The following is a 15,842-nucleotide window of genomic DNA, read 5'->3' on the forward strand; positions in this document are numbered from 1 at the left end:
TTAATTTGAGCTTGGAAGAATGAGGGGAGATCTTAGTGAAACGTACAAGATTCTGATGGGGCTTGACAGGGCAGATTTTGACAATAAGTTTCCACTAGTGGGGGAATCTCAAACTGGGGGACATAATAAGAGTAAGGGGCCACTCATTTAAAACTGAGATGCAAAGGAATTTCTTCTCTCTGAGGGTAGTGAATGTCTGGAATTCTCTACTCCAGAGTGTTGTGGAGGCCAGATCACAAAGTATTTAAAGAGGTAGATAGATTTTTGAAATATCAGGGAGTTGAGGGTTATGAGGAGCTGGCACGAAAGAGGCAGATCAGCCATGATCTTATTGAATGGTGGGGCAGGCTCGAGGGGCTGGTTAGCCTACTCCTGCTCCTATTTCTTATGTTCTTATCTGCAGTATTTTGCTTTTGTATTGGGTAAATGAAGAAGTAGTGAATACAATGGTACAAAGGTTTGGGCTGACCTGCAGAATTCAGCATGGAAGGAAGGGGAAACTGAAACAGGTAAGACACACCACAAGTTAAAAGTCCTGGGAAAGGAGTTAGTGACTTTTTAAAAAATAAAACAGACATTTAGCATTGTATATATATATATAAAAAATTTATTTACATTCTGAAATGAACATAGAAATAAATTAGGTCCACAATTTACAGAGAACCATAAAGGACGGCACTTAATACAAGACATTTCCAGGAATAAATACAACAAACAGGCTTCTGGAGTTCAACGGTTTTTCAATATATGGAGTGACAGAGTGATAGGAATAGCTTTTAGCTTCTCCTTTACTTTTAAGAAGTTTTAAACCTTCCTATGCAGCCAGTCTTGAAAAGTCAGTTGACACTAACCCCCTTCAGAATATGTGTATAACGCAGATCTTCCTTCTTGCATGCACGTGGAAAAGAATAAACTGATCTTAAAACTTCAAAATCAAACACCTATCCAGATCATACACAATCAGTTCACCCTGCTTCTCACTGCTTTTGTAATGTTTCTCTCAAATGCTGCTTTAGATACAGTGATTGGCATTTCCAAGCTCATTATCACATGATTAATGTTCAACAATGAACTTATGGTAATACACTGTCTGCATTCTGTTTTTGCTCTCAATAGTTTACTTTGTCCTTTTAGTTTTATCATGAGGCCACCTAGTCCCTGCTCTGTAACGGATGTCCTGCTGCCAGGCTTCCATCATTCAACATGTAGTCTGGTTTTGAGTGTTTTTAAACAGTTGATGTCTAAACTCTCCACTGATTACATGTTTCTAGGGTGGGGGGTGGAATGTTTCCATGAAGGAAAGAGGTTAGGTTGGCTGTTTGTTGTCCTTGTCTCTCCACAAAAGGCTTCCGAAACAAGCTAGCCTTCAAGATAAAAAGGGACGAGTGCACCCGGTACTTGGGAGATTATTGTTAAACCGTCACTACACTGGAGACACACAAATGAAATATACTTCAGTGGAGTCATCTGTAACTTATAATAACAGAACAGTTAAGTGGGGTGTGTTCGCTGTGGAATATCTAATTGATTTCCACTCATTAACAACTGACACGAATGAAGACAACAAAAAAAACCGAAGACTTTTTAAAACTTCTACAATCCTTATCATCCTGCTCCTTCAATTCACAATTAAGCTTTAAAAGTACATCAATGCCTCACCATACAGTTCCTCAACAATAATACAGTATTTCCACAAAGGAAATAGCAATTTATTAAGAATGGGAACTTTTAACGGTCATCCAGTTAGGTAAAATAAAGAAAATCTGGAGAAGCAAGGTTTCTGCCAATAGAAATTTTAAAATCTTTAGTAAAGTCAGGAGTGGCATACATCAGGGACATTGACTTCTTGTGTCCAACTGGGTTCCTTGATGTGAACCTGGCCTCGCAGATTTAATGGTTTTAGTACCTTCAGGGTACTGTGCCACTTTGGTAAATATTCCCACCAACCCGAAAACAGAAAGAGCAGCCTGTGATTAGTGGGACACGAACGTCACAATATTCTTTTTCCTCGGGCTTAGTTCACATTAAAAGTGGAAAAGCACAATTAAACTGAGTTCCAGCAGTAGTTCCATTCTGTAACCGATATATTCTATTTTTAAAAAAAAAGCCCAGTAACAAAACGAATATCAGTGATCATGTGCCTGTAGTGATTGAGCCTTTCGGCGTGCTTAGGGCCGAGCGAAGTACCATAGCCAGGCGCTTAGCCTAAATTCATCTCCCATTTCTCTTCCTTCAAAAACAGGTAGTTACCCACCTGTAACTGAAATGAGTACCAGGCTGGTAATAAATGTAAACAATTAAGTGCCCACAAAAAAAAATTCCAGTTTCCACTGGTAAAACTTTGCCTCATGATCAAACAGTTTGGCGTGCAACAGGATGGGGAACAGAAAGGTGCAATGGCTCAGTCGCACCACTATTTATAAGTTAAAACACATGGAGAGTACAGCAGAAGGGGTTTGGGAGGGGGGGGGGGGGGCGCGGTGGGGAGGGGAGAAAGCAGGAGTCTTGTCCTAGTGAGTTCATCATAGGCTATTTCCTATGCTTGTCACCAGGTTTTGCCTACAATTTCGGCACTTCAGGGCAAAAAGTGCATGGAAAATGCTGTTTGGCTTATTCAATGCCCATCAATTTCCAGCTGCTTTTCTCCTGGGATTTTGGATAATCAAGGCTAGAGAAACTTATAACTCTGGAGTATTGTTGAAAAATCACAAACAAAGGCAAAAGTATGTACAAAATATACATAAGAGTCACTCATAAGGTGCAGATCAAAATTAAGAATGTGTGTGGCTGTAACATGACAACTAAGACAGGGATTTGGCCTTGTGCCGCAGCAGAGGGATTTATGCACTAACTGCACGATACACGATTTTGCGTTAGTAAGTTCTGGAGGCAGTGAAAATGGCATTTTCTCAGCAATAAATCACTCGCTAAAACAAGTCACTTGAACTTGTTGTAACCCAACAGTTCCCCACTCCCAATCTCTCAAGTTGCAAAGATCAGGCTTTCTAAATTTTCTATTTGTACATCGTTGAATCTAGGTCAGGAGGAAAGCTTCTGTGCCAATACAGCCTTGAAAACACTTGGAACTAAAAGCAACTGCCTTGTTTAAGATCTACAGTTCCTGGCTCAAAAATAAAATCTTAAAAAGCTTTTTTTTTAAAAAAAATTGGTCATTTGAAAGTAAAGAAAAGCTCACAGTATATAAAAGAGTTCTTTGAATATCTTTACAGTTGGAAATGTTTTAGTTTACGTCACAGTTTCCATCTCAGTCAACATTTATGCTGGAAATTCTGCTCTCCAACTCTCCTATTTAGGAGAGGGATGCTTCTTTTTCAGCTAAGGCCTCTTTTTTTTTAAAAAAAAAAGGATTGTGCTTATGTGTTGGAGGTGTTTTGACTGTACAGCCAAGTATTATTAGCAGCTCCTCCAAACTAACAGGGTGTCATCTGTCCCCTTTTGCTCAGGTCCTAGTGCTGAATGAACAAAGTGGGACCAGGAAGTTTGGAGAAGCAAGTCCCAGATGCCTTTGATTATATCACCACTTCAACATTGTGCACTTTGTTGTGCACTTTGTTGTATCCGTTCATCAGCTGCTCATAGTCAGGTGGACTTCCCAGCTTGCATGTCTGGAAGTCTGAACAGACTGTGTCTGGTGTCAGCACCGGGTCGTCAGATTCTCCCTCGTTCACCAGGTTCTCATCCAGCGACAATTCCACCTTCTCGTCATCACTGAGAAGGTTTTGTTCATCTATAAATCTGATGTTGACATTCTCAAAGAACAATGGTGGGCGGGCACGCGTGTCCCACACTGAACAATCTTCTCGGGCAGTTTTATCCAGTTGGTTCTCTTGCGTGGTACAATCTGGCTGAGTGTTCAGGTCTTTTCCTTCACTTAGTGGTACTGTAATCTCAGTGTCGTCAATGACAGGTAGGTTGGGTGGCTCATAACAGAATCTTCTCAGGCCTATTTTTCTCAACTGAACTGCTCCAGGCTTACCTTTACTCTCATCCTTCGTTGTAGGTTTGGCAGGGACCTGAACACCCAATAGTTTGCTACTGTTATTCTTCAAAGTCTTTGATCCAATCTGCTTGATGAGATCATTGTAGCTTTCTTGTTTTTTGGAAAGGAAGCGAAAGATGTTTACCTCAGTGGAGTCTGACACTTTAGAGTCTGACATTTTTGAATTAAGAGGCTGGGTGTTCGACACGTTTAACACAGATTCCCTCATTCGCTTCCGTCGCTTCTTAATGGCTTTGTGTGCCTGGACAAACATGCTAACTTTCCAGTTGAAGAAAAGGGAGAGCCATGCCAGACCCAAGTAGATCCACAGCTCTACAAAGTATCTGTAAAGGATATGGTAGTCTGCGTTTGGGTTGACACCTATGAAAGAAGTGTACAGTTAAAGATTGTTATACAGCTATTAAACTGAAAAAAAAGTCCAAAAAAAATCATTTTGTGTGGGCAAAGAGAAGATTCGCCCAAGTCTATGACTCCAATTATCTTGAATTTATTTCATCTATACAAACATTAAATTATTTTATTCTTCCTTTTTTTTCTGCTATCCCAGTCTGGCTGGTCTACATGCCTCTTGGCATTAAGAGGTTGAACACCCTGATTCAAAGACTCTACCAATGCTATCTGGTGGGTGATGGAGAGGCAGATAAGAGCAGCCTGGTAATGGTTCCTCCCACTCCACTCCACAACCGCACCCCCCCCACCCCATCCCCTTCTCCCCTCCTACTCTCTCAGAAATCCAGAACTAGTGAAAGAGGGAATGAGGAAGAGGAGAGGAATTTTTTTAAAAGTCAAACCACTATTTCAAGCAACTGCACATATCTCAGGAAGACCATGAGCTGAGGTTGAGTCACTTGACTCCAATTGGCCAGACTGAAGCAAAACCAAGGCAAAACTGAACAAGTTGAATGGGTTTCCTCTGGTCAGCTGTTCCGACCTTCTCACTAGGTGGCCCCATCCCATTTCCCTGAGATACATATTCAGAGGGGGCACCCAATGTTCTTTAGGAACATCCTGCCTTGGATGGGAAGGAAACATTGTGGTAATGCAGTTGGATATTTGTTCTAGTGGCCGAATTGGCCAGGGCCAATAGTTAAAACAAGGAGTACCTTTGGCAATCAGGACTCCCGTGCCCCATCCAACCTTGTCAACGAGACAGGTTGGATGGCTGTCATTGTAAAACTGTGGTAAACCTTGGTGGGCAATTTCAGGGATGGGGATTCTGTCCTTCTTGCCTCATTTTCCTTGGCTCTTCACTTCGGTACTACTTGTTCTGGTGGTCATAGAGAAAATCTCAGATCCCCCCTCTTTATGACTAAAACTGCGAACGTGTAATAAAACCACATGGTGGGCAGTGGGAGCACAAAGAGATCATCAGATTGCACACCCTGCCATGCATCCCTTATTTGAGAATGGCACTGAGACGTAGTTACATCAAAACACTATCTTCCCCGCCTCATCCCTCTCTGCAGTGTAAAACATGTCAATGCAAAGCTCATGGCCAAGTGAACAGATAGCATCCACAGCAGTTGTACATCCCAGCAATTCTAAAGTAACCCATGACATTTAAAGAGTCAAGTGTGATGGGATCTTTGCCTTGACGGGACCAGAGTGTGGTGACAGTGCTTGTAGTGAATAGTTCATCATTCTAGCCTCGACCTGTTTGTAGGGTCCTTACCCAGTGTCTCACTATGCTAAAAGCAGGGAATCTTTGGTGATATTCATTCTGTTTCACAGTGGAACAAAAGTGACTACCATTCAGGAGTCGTGGCCCCACTGGAGGAGTCCCAGGTTAAGCAGTGTAAACAATCGATGCTGCAGATTGATATAAGCTTGTGCAATATATTGGTTGTGCTACAACAGCAGTTAGTGGGGAGTAGAGTCCTGCTGGAATCTTGCACCATGATTTGTGACAGAGGGCACTGTGGAGCAGGCATTTTCAAACAAAAATGTCTTCATGCTCAAGTCTCACCATAATTTCAAATTACAAATTTACTTTATCTGAAAGCTGACTCTATCCCATAACTCAATAAAAGGTGATCTAATCACAAAATGATCCTTACCTGCCACAAAGTCTCCAAATCCAATGGTGGAGATCGTGATGAAAGAGTAGTACAAGCCTTCAATGTACGACCAACCTTCAGTCACCATGAAGACAAAGGGCGGCATTACCAGGTGCACCAGGACACCCCAAACAATGAAAATAGCCGTGCAGGTTATCTGGGCCTTCCGCTTTTAAATGAAAGGATGAAACAGAGCATTAGGGTGAGGACAGAGGGGTGCATGGCACAAATTACTTCCCATAACAGCAAATTCTACCTTCAGAATTTCTTCAACATGGTTACATTTCTTGTAAGTGCTTTTCCATCTCAATCGCCAATTTTAATTAATGGCTTCGGGCCAAGAAAGCCACTATAATGACACTGACTATATATATTTTAAAAGCCCTAGGTAATATAGCTGTACTGACAGAGCATGGTAAACCAAAATCTTAACCTATCCTCTCTCCTCACAGGTGTTATTTAACCATGATAGATGGACTAGCTTTTTCAGTTTTGAATCAGTTGATAATACACTTGCCTCTCGAGTCAGGAGCTTGTGGGTTCAAGACTAACCTCAGAGACTGGAGCACATAACCTAGCCCGAGTCTCCTGTGCAGTTCTGAGGGTGTACTACACAGTCGGAGATGCCATCATTCAGATGAGATGTCAAACCAAAGCCCTGTCAGCATTCTCAGTTGGATGTAAAAAATTGTATGGCATCATTTGGAGAAGGGCAGGGGAGTTCCTCTTGGTATCCAGGCCAATATCTATCCATCAACTATCAGTGAAACTGATTATCTGGCCTTACCGCACTTTGTGGGATCTTGCTCCACAGAAAATTGGCAGCTGCATTCCCCACATTACAACAGACTACACCAAGATAATTTATTGGCTGTGAAGCAGTTTTTGATGCCCTCAGGCCATGGCAAGCACTACTTCACGACAAGTATTTCTTTCCAGTCAGGTTCTAACCAAACAAACAGACTGTTGAATAAGGTCAATGATCAGGGGGTAGGAACCCTAGCAGATTTTTGTGGCAATATCTCAATTTTCAGGTCTGCGTGGCTCAACATCTCACCATTATGCTTTTCTGCTTGCGGTGTTTCCTTAGGAATAAAGCGTTTATCAATCTAACTCCGATCTTCCTGTTACTCCTGCTGAAAGTTACTTAGAATTCCAAATGCCCAGAAAGAAGAAATACTATTCTTACCGGACTCATGCCTTTCCTGGTCAAGGCTTCACCCAGCTTCTTGGCCCGTCCTCCGAAAAACTTCCCCAACGCACTGATCCAGGAGAGGCAGAGTGGTGTGCCAAACAGCCCATAAAAGATGCAGAAGAGGCGTCCCTGTGAAGTCTTGGGCGCAATGTTTCCATACCCTGTTGTCACAAGTGAGGGGAACAGAGGAGAGAAAAAGAGAACACAATAAATGACCCACTCCTACAGCGGCTTCACCTCTTGATATACAGATCTGTCGCCGGTGAGGTGACTTACCGATTGTGGTGATGACTGTTGCTGCAAAAATAACCGCATTGGGCCAATTCCAATTGTTGAAGGTCTTATTGCCGGTGATGGTGACACCTTGTCCAGCAGCTTCTTCGACAGTCTGCAAACACAAAACGGGGGAAATTTACTAAGCCGACTTAAAATTAGAGCCCCTCACAGATTCAGAAGGACTAAAAGCACAAAGCAATTAAGTTGTTAACTTCATCCTCAAAGATGATCACTCATCCCCTCCCCCACTGTAACAATGCAATGAATTATTGTAACACAAGGATACACTCAACGTTCTTCCCTCTCCTGAAGTGTTTCCTAAGACATGCCTGTGAAAAATATCTTGCTGTATCATTATAAGAGTTCAATTAAAAACAGGACACTACTGAGGGGGATAAATGCGGTACATGGTGTAAAACTGAGAAACACAGAAAGGAGGGGGGTCCTGCGTTCAATCCATGAGCTGATCTCAGTGCATGTGCAGTAATAGTGCTACAATTGACTTAAGTGCCCAGCAACCTTGTTTTCAGTGCATGGAACAACATAGGAAACAGAAATAGGTAGCCAACATAAAGGAACAGGAGCAAGCCATGCATGTAGATTGCAGGTGAGGCCCAGGCCAAGCTGGGGTCTAAAGACTTCCACGGCTACCGATCACGGGTGCATCTTAATTAATGAGCAATGACCACGTGCCAGAGGGTTGTTTGCCAATTGTAGCACAATAAAGGAGACAGCATCTTCATGACAGGATGAGAGAAAAGGAGAAATCAACAAGAACAAGAAATAGCTCATGGAAGAATAAGGAAATAGGGGCGAGTGACAGTCGAGTGGAGAATGTTATCTGGATCAAGCTGGCAGAGTGTCAAGCGACAGCAGCACTTAGTCTTAACACTCTCACTATAGCTAACGGGCAGATGGGTGAAGCCAAATAACAAAATGTGGAGGACAGAATTTGCATCGTGTAGCATCCCAAAAATCTCTATTTACTGCCAGCGGTGCGATTTGCTACCCACTTTTTCTTATGCAACACAGTGGAAATGCCAGTAGCTGAGTGCTTCAGGATGATTAACGCTCCAAGTGACCCAGTAGCATTCAATAATCAACTCAATCCACAACCCTTTAACTAACATGCCACTGCAACCACTTAAGAACAAGCAGTTACGTAGCACCTTTCATCTCAAGATGCTTCACAGCTGAAAAGTTACATCAAAAGTGCCATCACATACAATGAGAGGGGAAGAAAGAAAGACAAAGCAAGCCAGAGAGCACAGAGACACATCAAGCACACAACACAGGCAGAGCAACACAGACTCAGCAGGACACAAAGCAAGTTTGTTTTTTTTTAAATTGGAATGGTGGCCAAGGGTTAATAAACCATTAGAGTCAGGATTTGCAGCAATGCAGATGGTAACAGCAATTTCAAAATGCAAGGAGGACCCACAGACCTGGTGAGTCTGCAAATGAGAGATTTAATTATAGGTGCAGTTATAGCGAGCACAGATCAGAAACAGGAAGCTGTCTCTGAAGAGAATGGGCAACTTTTTAAAACATTAATTTGGGATAGGGATTTACTGCTAATTCAGCAGGTGATCATTACAAACTCAGCAAAACAAAGCAGAGACTTGGCAATTCTTGTGAATATTTATGGTTGAAGAGCAGCTGGGTGGCGCCATCAGGACTTCTGATTGAACTCCTGTTATTGCAGTTTCCAGAAACCACAAAACAATTTATTTTTTGTACATATAAAAAGGACAACAACATATTCAAAAGCAGTGTTCCACTACCCAGCAGAAAACAATCCCCCACCATACCACCACCACCGCCACCCGCCCAACCCCACCCAATGCACTGATCACACTTGGCTGCCTGGACGGAGAAAACTCACTCAACTCCTTTGCTGCTAAATTATTGCAGAGGAAAAAAAGATGAACATGAACGTTTGGTTGCTGGAGACTGCCACCGCATCAACCTCGGATGTGGTTTTGACCCCGGATCCACCTGCTGCCCTCCAATCCATCAGTTTGAAAACATCACAGATATTACCCCAGTTCTCAAGCTCGGTACACAATGGCAGAGCGTTCTGTGGGCTCCAGGTTCACTCCTAATGCCAAATCACTCGAGAGTTGGGGCAATTTTATTGCCCCTCTACCTCTACTTCTGCAACCTCATTCCCTCCCCGTCCCAATAACAAAAATCCCGCCAACAAGACAACCCCCACTCAGAAATCCAACCAAAAGGTCAAGCCAAAGGCCTTCCTGAAACAAGGTGATGTAATCTCAACTGTGTTTTGAGCGATCTTTACTGGTTACACTGATAACCTGGGTTGTGGGCAAACTGAGAGCAGCAGCAGACAACCTATCTCAATAACCCTTTCCATATGCTCGGGCTATCTTAGCAGCCATACTACATGCTGTAATCTCCTTTATAGTAAGCAATGTGCATATAGGCCTGGAAGGTAATTACTACATTTACGCCCTGGGCTGACTGTCAGAGAATTCAGAAGTTTCAACAGTGTAAAGCAACTTTGTGGAGACCTGTCTATTTTGGAGTGTAAAAAGGTATTGATCCCTTGACTTTAGATAAAGAATTTGAAAGCATTTGTAGTCAATGGTTAGCATAGGCCTCAGGCCTATTTCCACAGATGGTCAGTGCACACTGACAAGTCGACCAGGGTTATTTATGAAATAATTATCACTTTTAGTTAAAAATAAATTTGTTAAAAATACAAGTGCAAAGAATTCTCATTAAAACAAATCAAATCAGAAATGGCAGAAGAAAGGCACAGCAGTGTTGACTATAAACAGAGACAAAGAAAGGCAGAGGTCGGTAGCAGCGTTCCTGGGAAACTGCTTGGATGTGTGGTCTTACAGCAGCCCCCCCCAAAAAAAAGTACTGTGTAGGCCTCATCTTAGGCAAGTAATGCGTGTGCATGGTTTAATAGGTTGCGCAAAACAGCTAAATTTTAGAGGGAATATTGGTCAGGAGTTTCCCTTTAGTCCAAGTTTTTGAAGACACTCCCTGAATACTAGTCATTTGAGAAGTTGGACAAGTATCTTATTGAGGAGTAACACAAAATTGGATTATACGTTTTTTTCCATTTGAGACAGGATTAGCAGTGGTATCCCTACATGGAAAAACAAGTCAGAGATAGCACCTAAAAAGGGTATAAGGTACTTCACTAGAAAGCTAAAGAAAACATTCTCTCTTCCAGGCATTTCTTTCGGTCACAAGATGTACAGAGTTAAGCAAAACAGCTGAAGACAACACTTTCAATTACAATAGAGGAGCAAGTCAAGGGACTGAGGGTTGTGAAGATCAAGTGTCAAAAGTATTCTGTTAGAGAGGGTGCAATGGGGTCGCAATTGGTAACAGTAATACACCCAGGACACTGGACTTCTGCCTGATTGCCGTAATGGGAAAATAACACTGTTGTCATTTGAGAAGGACCAGTTGAAAATAGGCCAAAAGGTCACTCCCAATCAAACTGACCTTGTGATTACAGTCACACAACATTTCGTGACAACAGTCTATTGTAACTGCAGATTTTAAAAAATTCTTATAGTTGTGTGATTGACAAATAAGATACTTACATTGCTGTGAATTAACCTAGTTTATAAACATAAAAATGTCTAAAAAGGCTCCGCCTTTCCTCTTTGTGAGTATGTTTATCTACATTACAGCAGCTACAACAGTGATAAGTACACGCCATTTTGATTGGGGACTAGCCACCACAAGAAATGTCTGCAGTCAAGAGGAACTGTCACAAGAGAACAGTTCAAATAGAAACTGCAATTATCTTTTTAAAAAAAGGAACACTTGAGAAAGGAAGCACATCTCATGCAGCAATTAAAGGACAATGGCTTTCAAATCTACTTGGAATATTTAGAAACACATCCCATATTTAAAAGAATTTATTCATTTGGGTACGATTTGATGTGAGTCAACCTCACGCAGTTCAAAATCAAAAAGACAAGACAGTCACTGGATGCCTCCAAGTCTTTTACAGCCAATAAAGTACTTTCTGAAGTGTAGTATAGTCATTGTCGCAAAGTAGGAAGCTCCCTCAAACAGAAACGTGATAGTGACCAGTTAGTTTGCAAAGGTGACTATGGGGTACATTTGGCCAGGACACCAGGGAGAGTGCTGCCACGCTTCTCTTAAATAGTGCCATTGCATGTTTTACATCCCCTTGAGGGGGTGCCAGGGCCTCAGTTTAACATATCATCCAAAAGTGCAGTACTCCCCCAGTACTGCACTAGATCGACAATCTTGAATTTTGTGTTCCAGTAGGAGTTGAACGCAGGACCTTGCCACTCAAGAGGCGAGAGTACTACCAATTGAGCCACACCTGACACTCATGGCAGGATTGCAGTACTCCAAGTGTGCAGGTGAATCAGCCTAGCTCAGTACTGGGCCTGGAGTAGAAGAAGAGTTTCACTAAGCACTAGCATTCTTCCCACTCGGTTCCAAATAACTTTGGGAACTAAAGCCCCAATGAGATAGTGAATAGAAGGGAGCTTGCCAATGTTCTGCACCAGTAATTGGAGTAACATTTAGCTGGTTAAACTCAAGCTGTTCTCCTGCACACACCTGGGAGATTGATAAACCTTGGCTTGTGGTTAATGTTTAGCCAAAGTCTTGGGACTTGGACTGTGTCCCTGTGGAGGAGAGAGCGCAACAACAGGCAAATAGGGACTATTTGGCGAGACAGAAAACCAAGGCCCTATCTCAGGCAAACATTAAAGATCCCACGGCAATATTAAACAAGAGGAAGGGAATTCTCTTTACTGTCCTGGTCAATATTTATTCTTTCATCATCATCACTAAAAACAGATTATGTGGTCATTAATCACAATGCTATTCGTGGGACTCACTAAGTTGGTTGCCATCTCACTCTACAGGGCAGTTGACTACATTTCAACAGCACTTCATTGGGTTTGAAGCACTTTAGAATGTCCTCACTGTTTGGAAAGGCACTACAGAATGAAAGAAAACTCATACATTTATGTGTTCATGACATTAAATCCATAGCCTTTTTATTCAGTGGTCTTTTATACCACTGAGCCCAGGTTGACACAAATGGAAGAAAATATAGTCAGAATATGGCAGCAAAGTGGTTGTGAGGCAGAAGATCAGCCATGATCGTACTGAAAGGCACAGCAGGCTCAAAAGGCTGAATGGTCTACTCCTGCCCCTTTTTCTTATTCCTGGGTTTTCACAAGAGTGCAAATGGTGGCATGTTATACTTCCATAATGAACATACTCAGGAGTACAATTACAGGTACAAATTACAGGTCATGTGTGAATTCATTGTATTGCCCTGTATAATGTCAGGTTGATGGATGTGGTGATGATAATGAATGCAGCAGATCATACCACACCAAAAGCATATCTGCCTTAAAGCAACTTATCCTGAAGCATACCGATATGGATGTACTAAATAACAACACTGCTTTCAAAGTGGATAGAGAAACAAAGCTCTGCTAACTGTCACGGGAGTAGAATCAAACATTACAGGGGGACAGGAACGAAAGCTTTCTTTAACAAATAGGGTGAGAGGCAAGTACAACTTAAATCTATTTCAGCACTAAAGAAGAATGCGAAGGCAGCGGAACCTTCCAGAAAAGACCTGAGCCCCGTCCCATTCTGGGTCTTCAGCCATACATTGGCTAACAGGGAAAAAAAAGCAGATGTAACTGGCAACATAGAAACTCTATAATCATTTAAGAAATGGTTGCTGGTTGGGGTGGGAAGGACTGTACAGTCTTTTGCATGGATAAATTTTGATCGGCCACATAACCTTTAGTGAGCAACGGTAGTCAAGAAGGAAATTTCCAGAAGCAAAGTTGCACTTCTGCCCCATGGCTCAGCACCACAACCACTTATCAGCATCTGCAGCAAATAAATGAACTTTTTAATGTAGCAAAACACTGATGTTAAACACAGAGACATTCAAATTTCTCAACAGTTGGAGAAGTAAAGTTCTACCATATTAAAGTACTTACAAAAAATCAGTACACACACTTTCCATATGGTGTTACTAGCCTCAAAAATCTTTTTCTTTTATTGGGAAACAGGGTTCTGCCAACAGATGTACTTTCTGTAGGGGACATGCATGTTTTCCTCTGTCTCTCTCCAATGCAACCTTCAGGCATCCCAACTCCCACAAAGTGACCTGACCAAGATCAGACTGCAAGGTTCTCAGTCTGGTAGACTCCCCTCTCTGACCAGTAGAGAAACATTTCTGGAATTTTGCTTTGGGATTTTTGAAAATTCCTAATTAGTACTTCTGTGTTAAAAGCTTATGTTTATCATACTCCATTCCAAACACAAAATCCTGCCTTTATGCCTCGAAATCCTGAGGTAGTTATCATTTTGATAGTAAAGGACAAATCTGGAAGGTTCTCACAAATCAATTAGAGTCACTTTTGTGTTTCTTCCAATACTATTTCAACTTAATAGCAATATAGATGTTTCAGTACAGCTCCTCATTCCACTCCTGGTCAGGTTCTGGAGCATAGCAACATGACACCCTTAAGGAGGCTGTCTCACAGCACTTAAATAAGAGTATGACCACAGCGGCATGGTTTTATTTGTATTTGCACTGGAAGCAGTTCAGAGAAGGTTCACTCGGCTGATTCCTCGGATGAAGGGTTCGTTTTATGAGGAAAGGTTGAGCAGGTTGGCCCTAGATTCACTGAAGTTTAGAAGAATGAGGTGAGCTTATTGAAAACTATAGGATCCCTGAGGGAGCTTGACGGGGTAAATGCTGAGGAGGATGCTTCTCATCATGGAAGGATCTGGAACTAAGGGGCAGTTTTAAAATAAGTATGGTCAACAATAAAAACAAAAAACTGCGGATGCTGGAAATCCAAAACAAAAACAGAATTACCTGGAAAAACTCAGCAGGTCTGGCAGCATCGGCGGAGAAGAAAAGAGTTGACGTTTCGAGTTCTGTGGAATGGTCATGAAGACTCGAAACGTCAACTCTTTTCTTCTCCGCCGATGCTGCCAGACCTGCTGAGTTTTTCCAGGTAATTCTGTTTTGGTCAAGAATAAAATGGTTTCCCATTTAAGACGGTGATGAGGAGGTATTTATTTTTTTAAGAAGGTTGCTAGTGTTTGGAATTCTCTTCCACAGGGAGCAGTGGAGGTTGGGTCATTGAATATATTCAAGGCTAAATGAGAGGTCTTTGATTGATAAGGAAATTAAGGGTTAAGGGGGCAGGCAGGAAAGTAGAGTTAAGGCCACAATCAGATCAGCCCTGGTAGTATTGTATGATGGAGCATGCTCGGCCAAATGGCCTACTTCTACTCCTATTTATGATGTTTTTACGCAGGAATCACAGCACTGAACTACAGGGATCACAATGCAGCACTGGTCAGGAGTAACCAGGGGAATACAGCACAGTTCTGATCACTCCCTCTACCAAATTTTCAACTCACAAGAGCAATTCCAAACTTGCAATCTTATCCCCATGCTCTTCGTCTCACTTCCTTAAATCTAGGGTAGCAGAGTCCTGGAACAGATCAGCTGGCCTCCTCCTCATCTGCAGGTAACCCAAGGAAGAAAGTAGCTTCATTTCAAGCCAATACAAGAAAAGAAACATGAATATTGCATCTTTATCATTTGAGAAAAAAATTGTGAATTCTCAAAAATGTGCACTGTAAATTTAAATATACAAAGATGTTGACAGTAGCTGAAGAGGTGTTCATATTGTTAATTACAACAATCATCTTTTCTGAAAAAGTACACTTCTACGGTAGGACGATAAGTAGTATAGAGCTCTTCAGACTAGCCAAAGGGGTCTGAAAACTCTTACAGCCCTGTAAATTCCCATATTCCCAGAGATTATTGTTCCAGTTTTAAAGCCAATATAAGAGCAGGCAAAGTTCTGTTGAAGGTCACCCAAAACGCTAGATAGTCATTTCTCCATACAGATACTAAACAGATCCCTGATATGCAGTGCCTCCTTTTGCTCTGTGATCTTTTATCTCACTTGCAAAGCAAAGGGGGAAAGAGAGAGAGAGCGTGCAACCATAACCCTATCAGCACAGCCATTCCTCCTTACTGCTCTCATTGAATATACAACGCAGAACCAAGAAGCAACACTGACGTCAAGTGACATTCAACCACATGGGGACATTGGGGGAGGACATGTCATGGCATTTTGCAACAATTTTACCTGCACCTTGCTGCACAGCATTGTTACGTGGTGCAGATAAGCTCTGAAGTATACCATTCTAATTTAATTCACAGCAATATTCAGAAATATATTACCAACACCAGGCC

The 15,842-nt window shown here is 42.0% G+C and overlaps 1 protein-coding gene across 2 annotated transcripts in view; it reads right to left on the bottom strand.

Annotated features, from left to right (window-relative positions):
- Positions 1-692: 692 nt before the first annotated feature.
- The window catches only part of kcnk5a (potassium channel, subfamily K, member 5a), a 35,193-nt gene continuing 20,043 nt past the window's right edge, over positions 693-15,842 (bottom strand). For both annotated transcript variants that reach the window (XM_041188873.1, XM_041188872.1), the window contains 4 exons: positions 7,550-7,661; positions 7,268-7,434; positions 6,079-6,247; positions 693-4,381 (listed from right to left, as the gene is read on the bottom strand). In XM_041188873.1, coding sequence (XP_041044807.1) covers positions 3,531-4,381; positions 6,079-6,247; positions 7,268-7,434; positions 7,550-7,661 — 1,299 coding nt within the window. In that variant the 3' untranslated portion in view covers positions 693-3,530. The remainder of the gene's footprint in view (positions 4,382-6,078; positions 6,248-7,267; positions 7,435-7,549; positions 7,662-15,842) is intronic.

The sequence above is a fragment of the Carcharodon carcharias genome, chromosome 5 (genome assembly GCF_017639515.1).
Source record: "Carcharodon carcharias isolate sCarCar2 chromosome 5, sCarCar2.pri, whole genome shotgun sequence".
Lineage (NCBI taxonomy): Eukaryota > Metazoa > Chordata > Chondrichthyes > Lamniformes > Lamnidae > Carcharodon > Carcharodon carcharias.